The sequence below is a fragment of the Pteropus medius genome, unplaced genomic scaffold, assembly GCF_902729225.1.
Source record: "Pteropus medius unplaced genomic scaffold, Ma_sr-lr_union100, whole genome shotgun sequence".
Taxonomy (NCBI): Eukaryota; Metazoa; Chordata; class Mammalia; order Chiroptera; family Pteropodidae; genus Pteropus; species Pteropus medius.
The window spans coordinates 6,654,744-6,675,413 of NW_024351647.1; the positions used below are offsets into that span (position 1 = coordinate 6,654,744).

General features: G+C 36.8%; 2 protein-coding genes across 2 annotated transcripts in view; one reads left to right on the plus strand and one right to left on the minus strand.

Annotated features, from left to right (window-relative positions):
- The window catches only part of AVEN (apoptosis and caspase activation inhibitor), a 140,332-nt gene extending 124,222 nt beyond the window's left edge, over positions 1–16,110 (minus strand). The window contains exon 1 of the mRNA XM_039843987.1: positions 15,786–16,110. Within this exon, the coding sequence (XP_039699921.1) occupies positions 15,786–16,010 (225 nt within the window). The 5' untranslated portion in view covers positions 16,011–16,110. The remainder of the gene's footprint in view (positions 1–15,785) is intronic.
- Positions 1–20,670, plus strand: part of CHRM5 (cholinergic receptor muscarinic 5) — a 64,037-nt gene that overhangs the window by 39,305 nt on the left and 4,062 nt on the right. The gene's annotated exons all lie outside the window — the stretch shown is intronic.

Sequence of the window (20,670 nt, forward strand, 5' to 3'; positions counted from 1 at the left end):
CAATGTTCAGAATTGTGCTTGTTACCTAAGCAGCCTCCAAAGGTAATCAGTGGGGAGGGAAATAGTATTAAAAACTCATATTAGATGTATTTCAATACATTGCATTTATTATTCTCATTGATGCTCAAATAGTCCCATCTAGTGGAAGCTCCAGTAACCTTTAACAGCATTCTTGCTTTCTGCCCCAGCCTTTTCTCCTATACACCTGATTCTTTTTAGTGGAAATAGTATATTTAGAAACTAATCTGAGTGCTAAGTGTGTTCACTGTAACTTGTTGGTCTTTGCTTCTATGCCTTTTCGGTAGAAAATATATACTTAAAGGAAATCTAAGTTCATACAGATAATTTAATTCAAGTTTAAGATTATGGAGTTTTTACTTAATTGCTTCAATTTTTTTAGATTAGTATCTCTTTTCTCTTACTCTGAAAAATTTGAGTTACTAGCAGCATTAACATACCTATTTCCTTTACCCTGCAATATATATTTAATAATTTCAACATAATGACACCAATATCACTACTAAAAATAAAAAATGCAGTTTAAAATTTCTCTTAAGTACTACGTTCTTAGGCTTTCTCCAATGAGGGTTGCAGAGTCAAAATATCGCCTTAGAGTCACTTGAAATAATTCTTCTCTGACAAAGGTATACTTGATAGATTCATTTGTTTTTTGCTGTTGTTTTGTTTTCAATTATATACCATTCAGCTTTAAAATAAGGGTTTGCTCACTCTCCCTCCACATGTTACTATATAAGCAGTAGGTCAGTGATATTTTTGGTGTTTTCAATGGCAGACATAATGAACCTGTCAAACTGTTTCTATGGTGCTGATCATCAAGACACGGGATCCACTATAAAATATAGCCCTGTATCCTTAGAAAAATGCTGATTCTAGGACTGGGGCAGGAAATATACAAGATGAGCCTAGAGCATCTAGTATCTAGTAGTACCAGAAACTACAAAATGCCACACACACACACACACACACAGATGAGGGTATGTAAAAGGAGCACAGAAGCCAACTGAATGAGCTCCTAAAGGCCAAAGTTGAAACTATTTGAGAAACAAAATATAGTAGTATTGGATTACAGTCCACAGTATAAAATAATTACCCAAGAGTCCACACTAGCATAAACAATTGCATAAATAAATGGGGTAGACAAATCTCCCATGCAGAAGCATTCCAAATATTTTATAGATACTCCATCTGCAACAAGAAGGTTGTGCAGAGTATGAAAGAGAGATGGGAATAACTTTACAGTGAAGAAATCTGACAAACACTACCTCAGCCAGGTGATCAAGGACAGCATCAACAGTAACAACTCATGTTAATAGTATGTACTCTTAATATGACATAATGATTATGGTATTTTTATCTCCCAAAACCCATATCCTCAGTCTAATCATGAGAAACATCATCGGACAAACATAATATTGGAACTGAGGGATAGTTAATAATACTGTATCAATATTGGTTCATTAATTATAACACATGTACCATAACCATACTAATATGAGATGTTAATAAGGAAACTGGGTACTTATATTTAATAACTTATATTAACTCTATAATATTCTCTCTATAATATCCTCAATATCTCTGTAAATCTAAAACTGTTCTAAAAGTCTATAAAATCTTTTAAAACATATAGATACATGCTTTGAGACAATGTACCAACAAAAGCAATCACCTTATTCTATTACTATGAGTTGTTTCAGTTGATATAACAATGAGACTGAAAATTAGCTTCTAATCAACTAAGCAAAGGAAATTGTAGGTCTTTGCCATTTTCTGAATGAGCACTATCTACATTCTACCTCTCTTAAGTACATGAACACTTTATAAAATATTTTATATACTTGTTTATAAGCAAGTTTATAAAAAACAAGTTTATAAAATAAAGAAGCATATTTACCTCTTTCAATAAGTTCACAACAGCAATATCAAATTATTACTATGGGGGAAATGGAACTGGTGATTATAAAGCCAACGCTACACAGATTTTAAGTCTGAACTGAAGTATGAATACGAAAATAATCCAGAAGCTAAAATAATCCAGAAGTCTGAAACAATGGCCCAGATATAGGCTAAAGATAGTTGTGACAAACCATATTTAGCTCAGATACTGGGGAGGCAGCGGGGAGTGGTATGGGAATACTTTAGAGAAAAAAACTAATGTATTTCTTATTGACTATAGAATAGACAAGATTTTTGTTTTTCAAAAGAGGGCATGGGTTTACACTGTTGAGAAACACTCATGAGCATGATTCCACCGGAAAGACAGGCTGAAATAACACTGATGCTTTTCAAAACAAAGTCTTCTTATACCTTATTAAATATATCCACTTTCCGCCTGTGATAGGCAGAATGATAGTCCCCCAAAGATGTCCATGTCCTAATCCCCTGAACCTGGGCATATGTTAGGCTACAATGCAAAGAAGAATCAAGGTTGTAGGTGTGAATCAGCTGACCTTGCAATAGGGAGATTACTCAGGTTTTTCAGATGGGCCCAATGTAATTACAAGAATGCTTACAAGTGGAAAGGGGAGGCAGAAAAGAGAGAAAGGGAAAGAGATGATACCACAGGAGTAAAGTCAGAGAGATGCTATGTTGCTAGCTGTGAAGATCCAGGAAGGAGCCAAGAGCCAGGAAACGTGGGCAGCCTCTAGAAGCTGGAAATGCACGAAACACTCTCCCTGGAGCATTCCTGGAGTCAAACCCTGTAGACACCTCGATTTTAGCCTTATGAGACCTACCTTGGGACTCCAGAACTATAAAATATAAATTTGTACTGTTTTAAGCCAGTAAGTTTGTGGCATGTTGTTACAACAATAAAACATGAATATACTGCCTACAGAAAGAACTCTCCGGCTTCTAGCAGGAGAGCCCTTTTAACCCAGTATCAGGTGGAATTTTTACCACATGCCAATTAAAGAAAAAGGGGAAAAAATGTTATTTGTATGTGTGAAGTAAGCCATCACAAATGAGAGAATTAAAAGATCAGGCACTAAAAGAATTGATATATGTAAACTACAGCGAAAAGCAGGCTGGGCTATTAACTTTAGTAACAGTCAAGTGACCTTACCATCCATTAAAATTCCTTTCAGTTTCTTATTCTACTCCACATTACACCACTGTAAAAAAAAAAAAAAAAAAAAAAACCTCTATTTATTTGTGGTTAGCCATCTGTATTAGTCACCTCAAACTGCCACAACAAACTAACAAACTACCACAGATTGGTAGCTTAAATAACAAACTTCTTTTCTCACCGTTGTGGAGGCTGCAAAGTCCAAGATCAAGGTGCCAGCAGATTTGGTGTCTAGTGAAGATCACTTCCTGGCTTGCAGACAGCTGTCTTCTCGCTATACCCTCAGATGTCAAGGAGAGAGAATGCTTTAGTCTCTCTTCCTCTACTTATATGGGCACCAGCTCCATCTGATTAGGCGCCCCCCTTATGACCTCATGTAACCTTAATTACCTCTTTAAGGCCCTATCTCTAAATACAGTCACCTGGGGGTTAGGACTTCAACATATGAATTTGGGGGGGACACATTCGGTCCATAACACTATTAGTAATCATTATTTAGGTAAGGAAACAAAAAAGGGAAGCTATTTTGCTTCGAGAATATTCATTAAGGAAAACTACTGAGTCATATAAATGACTATAAACAAAGAGGAAATGACTAGGACTATAAAAAGATTCCAAATACCATATTAACATACAACTTGTATATTCATTAATATATTAATATATGTGGACTTATAGAAAAGGACGTGGGCCAATTTTATGTTTATACAATGCATAGTCAGCTCCTGCACTAAAAAAAGAAAGGTGCCTCTTTAATTTGTCTTTTTTAAAGTAAACGTGTGTTTAAAGATATACCAGCTTTGTAAGTGGGGAGGAACGAATGGCTATAGCACCGAAAAAGTCACTATATGTATAACCTACAACTGTAAACTCAGTTTCTACAACCCAGAAAATTAAGAAAGTAGTGGAAACAAAAGTCAATATATCAGAGGCTAATAACAAAAGAAAATAACAATTCCCAAAGTTTGTGATTTATTCCACAAAATTCTGTAGATGTAAGTGCTACCTTGACTCAAGTCATTAATGCTCAATAACAAATGAAACGATTGAAATTTCACAGATATGATAATATGTACCAGATGTGGAGTTTATATGACATGTTAGTTTCTAAATTTGGGACATCTATAGCAAACAAGTATTAATTCATTCTTATATTCTCTCTCTTACAAAACATTTAAATGTGAAAAGCCTTTAAAAAACTACTCACTTTTAGAATGCCATCATTAGTTTATAATCAATTAAATCATCCTCACAGGTTAAGAAAATTAAGTGTTGTATTCAGATGTGCTGAGTCAACATTTCACCTAGAAATACCTATGTTAAGGATAAAATATTAAACAGAGTATTAAACTCACACATTTGCTAATTATCCTTGCCTGAACTGCCCTCGGCCATGACGTACACTGATGATCAGAGAAAATGTCCATACATCCAAAAGAAACCCCGTCAACAAAAGATGATTTTCTTCTGTAACCTGTTTGATTCCTACTCTTTATTTTTTCCTCTATGGGTAAGACTGTACTATTCTAACAACACAAACGGAGGAGAAACACAAAACAGAATAGCAAGTGTATGTCGTTTCTCAGGTATTCCAGCCTGGTTGGAAATACTAACAACTATCTAGGAAGCAGTCAAAATTGAAGAGTAAAGAATTATAATCACTATCAAGTTTTTGTTGCTGTTCTTGTTGTCTCCACCTAGTCAGCTAAGGTTTGAACATACTCAGCTTTGCGTGCATTCCATGGTTGTTCACTCAATGACTAAAGTACAAAATTAATGTTACTTCCATTGGAAAAATGTTAGACTGCTTACCCCACCTGCTGTTCACTGCTAAAATTGTGCCTTGCTGACTGGTTTCACTTCAGCTGCGAGCAGACACACCTGTTCAACAAATGATGCCTGGGACTGGCCTGAACTTATCTTTTTATTGTTGTCTGGAGATGGAGTTTCTTAACTTTTGGAGATGCCTTGGAGTTACTACAACTAGTTCAACCTTCATTTAACAAATGGCTCAATTGTCCTTTATTTGATTAGGTCAAAAAGCACCTATACATTTGCTTTCAACCCTAATACTCACCTCTTGTTTTTAAAAAATCCTTTAAGAACTTTTGTAAAAGGAAATGAAGCATCACTTCATAGCCACTTTTAAGCAATTTGCACTTTCAGAACGTGTACTTACAGAGCCCATATCAATCTAACACTTTTTTTAATCTATAAGGATGATTTAATCAATTATAAACTATAACTGTGGCATTGTAAAACGAGTATTCTCTTAAAGGCTCTTCACATTTAAATAAGTGGAAGAGAGAATGAGAATGAATTAATACTTGTGTGTTATAAATGTCCCAAATTTAGAAAGGAAAAAGAAATTGAGAAGGCAAATGAGATGCAAAAGTTTCCCAGTCTTTTTAATGTCACATATCCCAGCAGCCCACTTAGAACTCCGTATATTTAAGGACCTAGAATCTGAGGAATAGGAATATGGCTCTGACAGCCTGAGGAATACAGCATGGTGAAGCCACACACTTCAGACTTCGGGATAGTGAGAGAAACCTAAATCCCTAAGTCATGTGGTGGAAACCTTAAATTCCCATCTCTATATTTTACTACTCCACCTGTTTCTATCTCCAAGAGTAGTAAGATATGTTATTAAATAAACTAGAAAAGCTGAAGTAAGTTAACAGATCTAAAGGATGAACTACAACTCAATACAACCTAACCATTTGCAATATTAGAAAAAGATATATGCTTGATAGGAAAGCATGAAGAGTACATAATTGTTCCAAGAGGCAAAAAAAAATTTCAGAATTAGTTGATCATTCATAAATAAAAAATTAAATATTATCCTAGAAGTGAGAAACCTCAAGTTCAAATATGAATCCCACTACCAACTACTTAGCTGTATCTTTAAAAAGGCCTAAATCCCCCCAATTATTATTTTTTCATCTGTTAAACTACTTTTAATACTGCCTGCCTCTTTCACAGGGAGGTTCTGATAATCATTTAAATGTGAGGGTTTCTTTTACGGCCTAGGCTAAAGAATCAGTTTTAGTTCACTTAACTTTTATTGTTTTTTCCTTACTCATATAAATAATGCATGCTCATGGTAACAAAATAAATATTCAAATAGTGCAGAAAGAGTAAAAAAAAAGGAAAAGTTCCCTCATCTTCCTTATCTCCTAGTCTTATTCGCCAAAGGTAACCACTAAATGTGTTCCCCATTTGGCCTTCCAGAAATATTCTATGTGTATGGATAAATATCTTTTTCTTTTTTTTTACGCCTACAGCACCTGGTCTTCCTAGGTGGTCTCCCATCCAAGTACTAACCAGGCCCAACCCTACTTAGCTTCCGAGATCAGAAGGGATCCGGCCTGTTCAGGGTAGCAGCGGATGAATATCTTATTTTTACACAAACATAATGATACTATACTAACTTTTCCAAAGTAGCTATTTCCCTCAATAGTGAATGTTTACCATATCTACCCCATTCTTTATCGGCTGCATGGTATTCTTCTACAAAGACACACCATTATTTATTTAATCAGCCCTTCTTAATAGAGATTTAGAAAGTTGTTTCCAGGTTTTCTTATTTTAAATAACAATGAAATGAACAATCATCTACTTATATTTGCGAACTTGTTAGGACGTATCTGTAAGATAAATTGCTAAGTATAGAATTGCTGGGCCACAGGCTAAATTTTGATGTCAAATTGCCTCATTTATGGGTTATCAATCCCCACCGAGAGAAAAGTATCTAAGTTCAGCTAATGCTGAATATGATCAAGACTTCTTTACAACAGTTTTAAAGGTTCTTTCTGTACAGTTTCATTAGGAAATTTATCACCAAGGAAGTTAACATAGACTTAAATATCTATAGCAACCTAATTTATGTTTTCACCACCTCTTTGAAGCAAATAATCCACAATTTTCATTTATCGAAAGAAATAAAATTAATAATAATAATTTTAAAGTTGAGGTACAAGACATTCCAGAGAGTACTGGTTACCACAAACTGAATAAGGTTAGCCATCATCATTATAAAGGGCCTTTATATCACTACCCTAGAATTTTACAATTATGTTAAAAATATAAATGTCTCTAACTACTTGTCTTTGTTTTCCATGGTTTTAAAGGTGTTCCAATGATGCTAAATCTTTTACCTAGAATGATGTAACAATAAAAAAAATTATCCATAAGAAAAAAAACGAGGCAGAAGAAATGCTCTGTCATGAGTTAGTCCGAACCTAATTTTACAGTATAAAGGAGTACTACTAAAAAGCTGATATAACTTAATTTTTCCCTTCTAGATTCCAACCACCAAAAAAAAAGGTACTTCAACTAGTATAACAAAGGCAAATGAAACGTAAAGAGTTCTCCTTATCTGAACTCCCAAAACAACACTGGCTAAAAACACACTCTCTCTAGCTTGCCTCATTTATGTTCTAAATACCTTCTAAATGCTATAACTCATTCAACATTTACTGTACTCTCTTCAAAAATCACAGTGCTGTATCATGTGCAGGCCTTTAAGTAGCTTACCATTAATGAAGAAGACATACAAGAAGTAAATAACTATAATAAAATGAGGAATGAAAATAAATGCTGTATTTATAAAGTACAACGTCACTAAGTGAGGAAAACCAGAAGCTTCACAAAGAAGAGCAGCATGTGAACTCAGCATGTGAAGATGAGTAAGATTTTGAAAAATGGCAAGTGTAAGAAATATAACAGTAGAGTTTGGGTTTCAAACTAAATAATTCTGGCTAACAGGCAGAAAAGGAATTTACTAAAAGAATTTCAGGTAAATTGATGAAAAGTCTGGAGGCTGGGGAGAAAAACAACACGGAAATAGGCATCTTAGAACTCGGCCACACTAACACAACAGAAATAGACTAGTTAGGATGCCATAGAAACTGCCATAGAATAATTCTCTTATATCTACATGTCATTGCCTGAAGATTTAAAGCCTGATAAAGAATGTTACTGAGTCAATAGGCAAAATCTCAATAAAGTTAGATAACAGGATCATATCAAAGTTAATTTTCTGATTTTGATAATTGTGCTATGGTTATGTAAGACATTTCCTTGCTTTTAGGAAATACATACTCAAGTGTTTAGGGGTAAAGGGACATCATGTCTACCATTGCCTCTTAAAGATTCTTTTTAATCTTTATTTAAAAAAAAAAATAGTGTGTATGTAGAGAGAGAAAAACGGGAGAAGGAACAGGGAGGTACCTAGCCTGTCTACACTAAAGTGATCATCTGGGGCGTTGAAAGGTGAGATTCTAACCAGTCCATGAAACTCCAAAACACACATTATTGACCGCACATTATTTCATGTGGTATCTCCCCATGAAAAAAAGACTAAAAAAACACAGATGGTGGAAAAGATAAGGAGAGAAAAAATGGAAGAGACAAGCAAGCAGAATCCTCATAAAGTTTTGAGTTTACCCTAGTTATTAATTCATAATAAGTAAACTTATATGAACTACTACCTTGAAATCATTACAATTTGTCCATAATTCTTCAGCTCTAATACTTAAGCTTTCAAAGATCCCATTCTGAATGTGATCACCATGGTGCCACCCGCCAGAGTGGACACTCATCCTCAAGTTTCAACAGCACTTTCCTCCACCCCTCCCTGCCCACCATGAAGCCAAGTGGAAAACATGAGGTGCAAATCAGAGCCCCGCTCTCCTCTGTCTAAAAACCACCCACTTTAAGTCTACTTCTATACTGTAAAAATGAAAAACAAATCAACAGTCTGCTTAATTTCTCCTTCCAATGTATATAAAATAAGTGCTCTTCAAATAACATTTTCTGGTTACCTCTTAAGTCAATGATTTTCTTGGCAGTGAAGAAGAGAAAAATACTTTTTAAAACTTAACAGGCATTGTTCTACAAAGTCATACTGACAAAAAAGCAGCAGCAAACCAAAACATTACATGGGAGTGGGGTGAAGAATAGTAAGTGAAAATCAGAAACTAAGATTTGTTCTCAGAAAAATACTCATTTTTCATCGAGCTCTGCTCCCAGAAAACTCATAACTTCTTTGGAAGGACTTGAGATTTGTGTATCTGTAACAAGGGTTAAGCCTTCTTCAGTGACTTAAGACTAGGCTTAAACAAAGACATGCTATTTTATTATCAGAAAACATGATAATGAAATATCCTAGTCCTCAATATCATGAACCGAACTACTGGGATGTGAACTTGAGATTCACAATAAACTAGAGATTCCAAATTCACTATTTCAATGAAATTCACACTGCATTAGACTTTGATAAGGAATATCAGTTAAATATTTTAAAATTTCCTCAAATGTAACTGTTAATGATCCTTTTATACTAGAGATTATAGAAATCTAAAAATGAACCAATTATTTCACAGAATATGCATCTATTAAAATCTCTCACCATTAGTAACTTCTCACAGCTAAATACAGAAATAGAAGAATCACAGCACTGATAAGCCAAGAATACACATGAATTTTTGATAACAGTCTTGTCATCCCAATTATGCTTCGCTTAGGTAAACTAATATTAAAATGTGTTTACTAAAAAAAAAGTGTTTACTATCCCTTAACATAAGTTTGACTTGGTACTAAAGAAATAGGGGTCAGACGTATCTGTATCAGCCCTTAACAGCAAGAGGACACAAAGATAAGACTAAGTCTACAACAGGGAATTCATCCTATCGATCTCCATATTTTTTAATTTTCATGCTGTGTGCACATACCAATTACGTGACATAGATGGTAGGACACAGCACCCCTGGGAGCGATGTTCTTTACAAAAAAAATTATCTTTTAAGCAATTTAAGGCTGACAGACATCAGGCCGGTCAAATTCTAAGAACAGCATCCTAACAGCATCAGGATAAAATTAAGCATATCAATTTGTATTTCTTTTCAACATCCTTTCACAAAATCCACTCATCTGTGAAATATTATCTATAACAATTATCTATGTACTTGCCCAATGAGACGTTTATAAAAAGTTTTCAGGTCAGCAAAGTTGTCGTTTCCATCCAAAAGAAAAATTATTGAACCATTTACTCTTGGTACCTCAACACACACACAAACACACACAAATGGCTTCTAACAAAAGAAAATAAAATTTCAAAAGGAATGAATCCAATGCCCCAACAAGTTAATAAGTAGCTTCTATAAAATAGAAATAATTATGTGTCGGTATGGTCTTTATTTCTCCCTTTGATATTTCATCCTGTATCTGGAAGTACTGACATCTGAATAGAAAACAGCTTTACAACCACTTAAATTAATTTCTAAAAAAAAGGGTAAAAGTCATGCTGTGGAGTGGTTAAGACTAAATAACCTACAGCCTCTCTACAGGTCAATTGCCCAATATTGCAGACAATAATTACTACTTTTCCTGGAGAAAACAGGAAAAAGCAGCAATGGCTTACTTAGTACATAATTCCCCTGGAAACAGAGCCTGGTGGTCTCAAATTATGAGCTTGCCATTTTCATCCTAGCAAAGACAGTAACACTGTTAAGAATGACAATAATTGGAAACCATATTCTGCAAATGGTGCATAGCCCAAACTGCACCCCACCCCACCCCACCCCCAGAAAAACAAAACAAAAAAAATCCCTCTGGGCGAAAACATGCAGTAAACAATCTTTTTTTGTTTTTTAAGTAATATGTAATGTTCTCTCAGTCAACAGTCCTCAAAATAGAGAATGCATACACCTGGGGGTTCATGAAGCTTTTCCAAGAGGGATACGAGCAAGGGCGCTTTTTTATTTTTCGATTAGTGTTGACGATCAAAATTATTTTATATTAGTTTCAAGCATACAGCATAATGGTTAGACATTTATATAATTTACGAAGTGATCCCCCCATTAGTCTAGTACCCACCTGACACTATACATAAGCAAGGATGCTTTTAAGGGAATCGGTTTTCAGATACTCAGTATCCATACTATTTCCTAAAAGCCATTTTCCCTGGCTGTGGTGCATTCCCTGGGCCCCTAAGCAATTTTAAATATAGGTAGAGATGTTGAGAAAGAATAACTCTAAAGACCAAGTAACAAGTCCTTTTGTAAATAGAGTAATTTCCAATTCTTTGCTTTCAACAAAATGAAGGAGGGCCTAATCCAGTTTTCAGTTGACAGATGATTAACCTTTTTTTATTTTAGCATATAATTTTAAAGTTATTCAAAAAATTGAGTGACACATAGAACAAAACTCCAATCATTGCCACCTATCAATGTTTCTCAGTGCTTACATCTATTAAAACAAAAATTAAGAAGAGAACTGATGCTGTCTGATTCAGGCAATTATTATCCAATAATCCATGGATATCTAACAGAACTCAATAAAAATTTACCTTTCTGTATAATTGTAATCAAAATAGGTTGTATATTATTCCATGTAATCTTAATTCAATATAAAAGAAAAAATTTATACCCAATCCCTAGGGCTATAAAACATTTTTTTTAAATCAAAATTTGTTACAGAGAAGCAGTAAAGGTAATCACTAAAATATTTTTAAGCTTGAAAGTATATTACATTTGATAAAGTTCTATGGGAGATGTAGAATTAAAACACAAGTTAAAAAGAATAAGGAATAATGTAAATCTCACTACTAAGAGTTTATTAATGTGATTCTTAAATGGATGAAGGTGAATATCAAATCACTATATTATTTAGACTCCATCCAAGTATAACAATAATATGACAGTTCTATTTAATATGTCAATATAGATGTGCTGAAATTTTTATATTCTGAAATTATCTGAAACATTGACTTCAAATGTTGGATATAAACACTGAAATACAATATCATAACATAATTCAACAAAAAAAAATTTAGGCAGAATACAAGCAGAAAGTTTTGAGAATCAGTTGTGTGTGTCAGTAATGGAAATATGTAAGTGAAATAATGGCCATTGAGAAAAGCAGACTTCAAAACAGTATACATTAGAAAAGATACATATGCCAAAATAGTTATGTCTGAGCAGTGGTTTGCAACAGCAGGGGAGAAGATCAATCTTCTTTGGGGGCACTTAAGCATACTCGGCTTCTAACCAAATACGCTTCAGGTTTTCTTTAAAAAAGGGAAATATAATATAGAGACTGTCATTTGAGTTTGAGCTCTGGTAGGCTCTCAATCTCTATCCCGCTGACACTAGGGTGACTCCTTTCAGCAACAATGAAGGAGCAAATGCCTTAGAAACCTGTCAGCAACTCTGACATTGTCTCTTCTTCCAGGTTCATAATAAACTTGAACATCCAAGTCAGAGATTTCCCTTTTACTGAGTGAAATAGCAGTGATGGAAATGTCAAAGGCATCTTGTATTAAATATTACTCAGGCAAAAGATTTATATTGTTTGCAAAGCAAAAGTTCAGTCAAGGAAAAAAGCCTCCAAGTTCTACTTTCCTTAATGCAGTTATAAACAGTTGCCTTATCTTTTACTAGACATAAATAATTAAAACATTAACAGCAGCTGCCACATAAACATATGAGCAAGAAAGCAAAGATCTGCTGACATCCACAATAACTGAACGTGGTATCAGTGTTACCTTAAGCCTTATAACTGTATTGAAATATCAGGAAAAAAAACAGATATATAAAAAGGATCATTCAACTGTCCTTTACACCAGGAGTCCCCAACCTCTGGGCCAAGGACCAGTAGTCAGTGGCCTATTAGGAATCGGGCCGCACAACAGGAGGTGAGCGAGCTTCATCTGTATTTGCAGCCTCTTCCCAGCGCTAGTATCAAGGCTTCAGCTCCACCTCAGATGATCAGGCATTAGATTCTCATAGGAGGACAGGCCCCTGGTGCCAAAAAGGCTGGGGACCACTGCTTGACACCTCCCTTTTGAAATCTCAAAGTCACTCCAGAGGCAATTGGGGGTAGCAGTTGAAAGAACAGGTTCTGAAACCAAAATGCCTGGGTTGAATCCAGGCCTTCCAATTTGCTTGTTGAGTGATAATGGATAAATTATTTAACCTCTCCTAATCTTGAGTTTTTTAACTGTGCCTCAGTTTTCTTATTTCATACGAAGTGCTCCATAAATATGAGTTACTATTATTACTACAAGGAGGAAAAAAGAAAAAAAAATTCCAAGGACTGTCAACAGGCCTTGAGTTGCTCTCTGCTAATAGCTCATCAAAAAGATGAATATAATAATAACAAACCCGAGTATACTGGTTTTTTAAGTTATTGATTACATCAAATACAATATCATGCTTCTAGTGGGTATTCAATGAAGAAAATTAGCCTTATTATACACTTACCCAAACTATATAGGCTTGGGTTTATACCATCTACAGAAGCACTGATTTAAAAGAATGAAATTCACAGATGCTATGTAGTCAACTAAGTTACCTTGTAGTATTACATATCTAGAAGTGTTTTATCCAGTTTTATTGTCTTGTTTTCCTTTCAAAAGGCATGTATAGGTAGTGGTCTAAAGCAGAAAGTGAAGGCTGTCAACAGTATTAAATTCCAGGGTTAGGCAACTTATCCTTACGCAGCTAAAACTCTATCATTATGTGTTTTTGTTTTTTGTTTTTTTCTGATTATTTCAATTAATCTCCATTTGGGGCAGAAATGTGCAATGGGATATGAGAACAAGGAGCCTTCAGTCAGGGCAATCAATCTTGTCCTATTTAATCCTTAGGGACCAATAATGTTATTCTTAGCAAGCCTAAATACAAACAAAACTTCAGAACCTGAAAGTGGAAGGGAACTTAGAGGTTACCAACCCAAACCAAAAAGAAGGAATAAGCTTTCCAACACCTCTTCATCCAGCTTTTCCTGAAAATACAATGGTGGTGGTAACCGCGGTAGAAGTGGTGGTAGCTGCAGCCCTTGTTTATGCCCCAGGCACCGTGCCACGCATTAACACACACTGGCACATTGAATCAAACTGTGAAGTAAGGAAGTCCTAAAAGAAAATGTAAGGTGGAATTTTTAAAGCCATTCCAAATAAAGGATAAAATCTTAAAATTTTAATAGATTGGGTTACAATATTAGCATAGATCAAAAAATATATAGTATTCATTCTCTAAATGATATAGCATTTTACTCAATTTAGTTCAATAGGGATGAGTAAGACAGAAGCACCTTCGTTCAATATCACTCAAGTTAAAGACACTTGCTATTAAAGGCCTGGGTGCCAGACATTTTAGTACCAAAGGTACCATTACTATAATTACTATTAAAACATGATCCCTGAAGCCAAGGAGTGTCTATTTTGTTCTCAGTAAAGCAGTGATTGCTTCACAAATGTTTAAGAGATAAAACACAGTGGACTCAAGGGCAGGTTGATGTAAATCCCAGCTCTGCCACTAGCTGTCAAACAGCCAAGGCAAATCAACCAGTAAAAATGAAGATGTTTGTGTGTGTTATAAGGTTGCTTAAACAATTTTGTTTTTTTAAAAAAAGGCTGCAATAAAGTTATAGTTACATATATAAATAATGTTGTTATGAAGACAAAATATAATAAATGTACACTAGATTGGTCTGTTTCATTTCCTAATAAGCTGATCCTAAGAATTTCTTCATACCTCAAATTTTACTTATTACCTACCTTAACCCTAACAAGGTTATGTTACCCTTAAAACCTTACATTTTATAATTTTTTTTTTTTTTTGCCAAATCTGTATTTTGGTATACAATTACTATCTTTAGGGATGTCGCACCTACTGTGACCTTAAGATACTGCAAATACGTAAGTATTTCAGTAACAGGAAATTTTATATCAAAAAAATTTTTAATCTATGCACATGAGAATTCAAAACATAGTTTTGTACTACAAATGTTAACGTAACAGCAGAACAGATAGCTCATAGAAATCTAACTAACTCCTTTAGTTGGGACATCAGTGGAGTAAGAGTTTGCCTTCATCATTCCCTGTTCCAATCTCTAAGAAATTTTCTTACAAGTGTGTGACGAAGACCGATCAGTCATATTGCTATTAAAATTCAAACCTGACTACTAAAACATTTACAGATTGAAAATTCAGAAAGATGAAGGCCAGTGACCATTGATTCGTACACAAATATAATTAAGACAATTATTACACTATTTTAAAAAAAAAAGAGAGAGAGAGAGAGAACTAAGCATCTGATCCTGCCCCCACATACTAAAAAATAAAAAGTCCGTCGGGGGTATTCAGTCATTCAATAAACATTATGCGCCTACTGTGTGCCACGCATTGCACAGTGAATAATCGAGAAAAAAAATTTTAATTAAAAAAAAAATCCCTTCTCTCTTCATGACAGGAATGTCTCCCCGTATTGTCACGCTGCCCATTACCAAGCCCCGGGTGCACCCCACCGCACAAGGATTTATCACAGTGACACCCCACCTGAACCCAACATGTCCCCTCAGCTTGTGCGCTGACACACAGCCTAGGTCTCTGGGTTCTTAACCATGACGGATCCGGAACCACTTAGGCGGGCTGGGGAGGCCCGGGGACCCCCGGTCCGGCGGCCGCCCCTGCGGGGACACCGCGAGGGGCGCACAGGCGAACGCGCCGCGTGCCCGCCCTCTGCCTGCCCCGCGCAGGCGCCGCTGCCACCGCGTCCACGCGCGCCACGCGCGCCCCGTATGCCGCTTGCGACTACACTCGCGTCCTGGACGCGGCCAGCCCCGCTCCCGCGCGGCCGCGCCCTCGGCCTCCGCCCCGACCCCAACCCCACCAACCATCTACTCTTACCGGCGCTCTGGCCCCGGCGCCCCGGCCGCCCAGCTGCCGGCGGCCGCCTCGCGGGGCGCCCCCTCCTCGGCCGCCGCGGAAACCCCGCCCGCGGCCCCGGCGGCCGCCTCCGTCCCCGCCGCCGCCTCTCGCCAGCGCCGCTGCGGCTCCGGCCCGGTCCCCGCCGGGTCGGTCGCGGCCGGGCCGGCGTCCGTGGCCGCCCCGAGCTGCTCGCTGCCCCTGCATCTGGCTGCCGCCGGCGGTGCCGAACGAGCGAGAACCCGGCCGCGGTGGAGATGCCCTAGCCCCACCGGAAACGGGCCTGCACTCAGGAGCCGCGAGCGCGGGGTGTGGGGCTGGGATAGAGGGCGGGGGCGGGGCGGCCCTGGGTCCAGGCAGGTGGGGCGGGAACCCGGGCTCGGGGAAGCCTAGGGAGGGCTTCACCGACGTGTGGGAGCTGGCGGTGGGGGTCTGGAGTGGGTCTGGGGGCGGGACCGTTGTAAGTAAAGGGACAGATTATAAAACAGACAGTTTGTATAACAAACTCGTTTTTGTTAAAAATACAAATGGGTGTATTTGCATAAGAAGAGTTCTAAAAAAGTGTATGCCAAAACGTTAGCAGTGGTTAACTGTGTAGTGATATTTCCAACGAGTTAATTTTTCTTTTTTCTGTTTAATCTCCCGATTTTCAAGATTGAGTATAATTTTTTAAATTATACTGAACTCGGGGTTCAAGAGGGAGTATGGAGGAAAAGGCAGGGGTGGGTCTCAGGTGAGAGGAGGGGGTGGACTGCAGCAAGCAACTGGTAGTAGAGAACAGTACACGACTATTAGATGGATAGAATGGGCTCTGAGGTCAAGAGAATTTTTGTAGAAATGACTTTAGCTCACACTTGCTGAGCACGTGAGCATTTAATTCTCCTAAGAGCCATATGTAGGTACTACTGTTATCCTTATTTTGCAGATGAGGAAACAGCTATAGAGAGGTTAAGCAACTTGCCTTATGTAACAGCCAGATAGTGGTGGAACTGGCATTCTAACTAGACGGTCTCACTGCAGTTTATTTTTGTATGTTTGTGTGTCTTCATGTATTTAGAAGAAAATTTTTGAGACTCATGTTTTATGATTTAATATTTTTATTGCTAAGTAGTACATTTAATGGATCCTGTCTATATTTTTAACTAAGGAGAAGAGCAATTGGTTATACCTATACATGGGAGCCATTTTTAGCTTTGTATTACAGAAAACCACATGAAAATTTTTTTTAAAAAGAGGGATCTTAAATGTCAGAGTAGCAAAACAAGTGTTTCCTTCCTTCACAGTTCTTTCTGGCCCTTTCTTATACCATGTATATAATAAATTATATATATATATATATATGAGAAACACTTCATTGCTTAAATTCTCTACTCTGTGTCAGGCATAGTACTAGGTCCTGAAAATTTAAAAAAAAAAAGTTTCTGCTCTCAGGTAGCTCAGTTTCCACAAGATATTCCTGTAAACTGATGATTGCCGTGGTGTGCAGAGTTCAGTGAGAAGTTCAAGATGAAGGCCCAAGAAAGAAAATTTAAACAGCCTAAATGAGTCCTTGCCCAAGGTTTCATGAGAAATAAACCCTTGAGCCAAGGCCCGATGGTTGAGCAGGAGTTTGCCTGGTTGATGAGAGTGGGGGAGCTTTCCAGGCTCAACAGTGTGGCGGAAAATGGGAAATTTTAAAGTTTGAGTAACTAAATAAGAACGCAGAAGAATGCTCACCATTCCCCACTCCATATAACTGCTTAATGTTTCATTTGACTCTGCAACCTAAAAAAGTTGCCCCTCCATAAAAACAATCTTTTCCTCAAAACCTTTTAATAATTCAGAAAGTGTATTGTGGAAGACTATCATGCTTGACCAACACTGCTGAAACTCAGTTTTCACACTCTACTATCACCCACAAAAAATATCAATCCTTTAGTGGTAGAAACTACCTCACGTCTCAAATGCCTTTGTCTGTAGAAAGATCTGTCCATTCCCAGCAGCTAGGGAATCGGGGGGAATTATTCTGTCAAAAATGAGTGGGGCGGGGGGAGGGAGTGGAAAGAATAGAGAGGAGCAAAGCAAGAAAGGAAATATTCATTAATTTCAAACAGGAGAAATGAAATGCATTCAAATGTCCTTGGAAGGCAGAGGGAGATCCAAATGTTACTGCACACTTCAGTTGAAAAATTCCAATTTCAATAGCACCTTTGTATGCTATGGTTCCTCTTTTCTAGGAAGTTCAGAAATTTTCCTCAGTCTTGTTTAAAGTATGAGTCATGGCTCAGGAACATAGAGAGCACTTGGGAGATTTTGAGAAATGTGGAATTGCAAGACCCAACTTCTTGCAATTTCTACATAATTCATTAGCATGTTACATTTTCACAAACAATGATACTAGTCCTGAGGATTCTTCATTTCTAACGTGCTCCCAGGTGACGCCAATACTGCCCATCTATATCAACTGCCCCTTGAGTAGCCCGGCTGCACACCTGAGAGTCACTTGAGGAATTTCAAAATCACATGATGTGCAAATCTCTCCCACAAAGATTCAGAGTTTGCAGATCTCAAGGTTACTGCTTTACTGGTTGAGCACAATTTGATCTTCCTCTAGAGGTGGAACACCAGCTTCATAAACTAAAGGGGGAAGTATCATTGGCATCATTAAGCATCCCAAACAGCCAGCTCATAGTAGCAAAAGTATTGCTTTATCATTTCATCCCAAAACATCCCTTAATAGGCTATGCCTCATACCCATTCCCACAACAGGAAGAGTCATTTTAATATCCTTCTTGCCAGATTGCTACTTTGTAATGAACAATTTCCCTGTGTCAGGCAGTGTAACAAACACTTAACATGGATTATCTCGTTTAATCCTTAAAACAATCCTTTGAAGTAAGGACTCTTATCATCCCCACTTTAAAGTTTAAAAGTCAAAAATTTAGAGAAGTTAAGTAATATGACCATTGAAACTAGACTTTGAACCTGAAGCTGCCCAATGCCAGATTTAGTTGTATGATTATGAGATGATGTTGCCACTATAAATGATCTTCTTTTCCATTTATCAAAGTGTTTCATGTATCAAAGAAAGATAGAAAGAAATGAAAACTATAAGACCCTATTAAAATAAATCGAAGAAGATTCAAAAAAATGGAAAGATATTCCATGTTCTTGGATTGGAAGAATCAACCTAGTTAAAATGACTTTATTACCTAAAGCATTATACAGATTTGTATGGAAGCACAAAACACCCCGAATCGCCAAAGCCATTCTGAGAAAAAAGAACAAGGCTGGAGGCATCACTCTGCCTGACTTCAAATTATACTACAAAGTGACAATAATCAAAACAGCATGGTATTGGCAGAAAAACAGACACACGGACCAGTGGAACAGAATTGAGAGTCCAGAAGTAAACCCATATTTATATGGGCAAGTAATGTTTGACAAAAAAGCCAAAAGCATACAGTGGAGAAAAGAAAGCCTCTTCAATAAATGGTGCTGGGAAAATTGGAAGGCTACTTGCAAAAGAATGAAACTAGACTGTTGTCTATCACCACACACCAAAATTAACTCAAAATGGATTAAGGACCTGAATATAAGACCAGAATCAATAAAAATGCATAGAAGAAAACATAGGAACAGAACTCAAGGACCTTAGACTTAAAGAGGATTTTATGAAGTTGACAACAAAGGCAAGGGAAGTAAAAGCAAAAATAAATGAATGGGACTACATCAAACTAAAAAACTTCTGAACAGCAAAAGAAATCACCATTAAGATAAAGAGACAATCATCCAAATGAGAAAATATACTTGCAAGTAATGCCTCCAATAAGGGCCTAATATCCAAAATATACAAAGAACTCATACAAATCAATAACAACAACAACAACAACAAAAGATACAATCAAAAAATGGGAAGAAGACCTGGACAGACACTTCTCCCTAGAAGATACACAAATGACCAACAAATATATGAAAAGATGCTCAACATCGCTAGCTATTAGGGAAATGCAAATCAAAACCACGATGAGATACCACCTCACACCTGTTAGAATAGCTATAATCAACAGGACAAGTAATAACAAATGTTGGAGAGGATGCAGAGAAAAGAACACTCATACATTGCTGGTGGGACTGCAAATTGGTACAGCCACTATGGAAAATAGTATGGAGGTTCCTCAAAAAATTAAGAATTGATCTACCATATGATCCAGCAATCCCTCTACTGGGTATTTACTCCAGAAACTTGAAAACTCATATCCGAAAAGATATTTGCACACTAATGTTCATAGCAGCATTATTCACACTGGCCAGAACATGGAAGTAACTGAAGTGAACTACAAGAGATGATTGGCTAAAGAAGATGTGGTACATACATACAATGGAATATTACTCAGCCATAAGAAGAGATGAAATACTGCCATTTGCAACAACATGGACGAATCTCGAGCTAATCAGACAGAAAAAGTTGAAAATCACATGATATCACTTTTATGTGGGACATAAACCTAAAGCAACAAATGAACAGGACAAACAAACAGAGACTCATCGACATGGACTATAGACTAGTGGTTACCAGGGGAGGGGGAAGGGGAAGGTAGACGGGGTAAAGAGGGTCAAATATGTGGTGACAGAAAGAAATCTAACTATGGGAGGTGAACATACAGTGTAAATATATATACGCCTTACTGTTAAAATGTACAGCTGAAACTTATTGGATTTCATTAACCAATGTCACCATAAAAAATAAATAAATAGATAGATGGATAGATAATAAATAAATAAATAAATAAATAAATAAATAAATGTGAAAATAATAAAATGAAAGTTACCTTCACAACAACATCTAGATTGCTATTTGACCGAGCAGCTGGGTATCATAACCTAG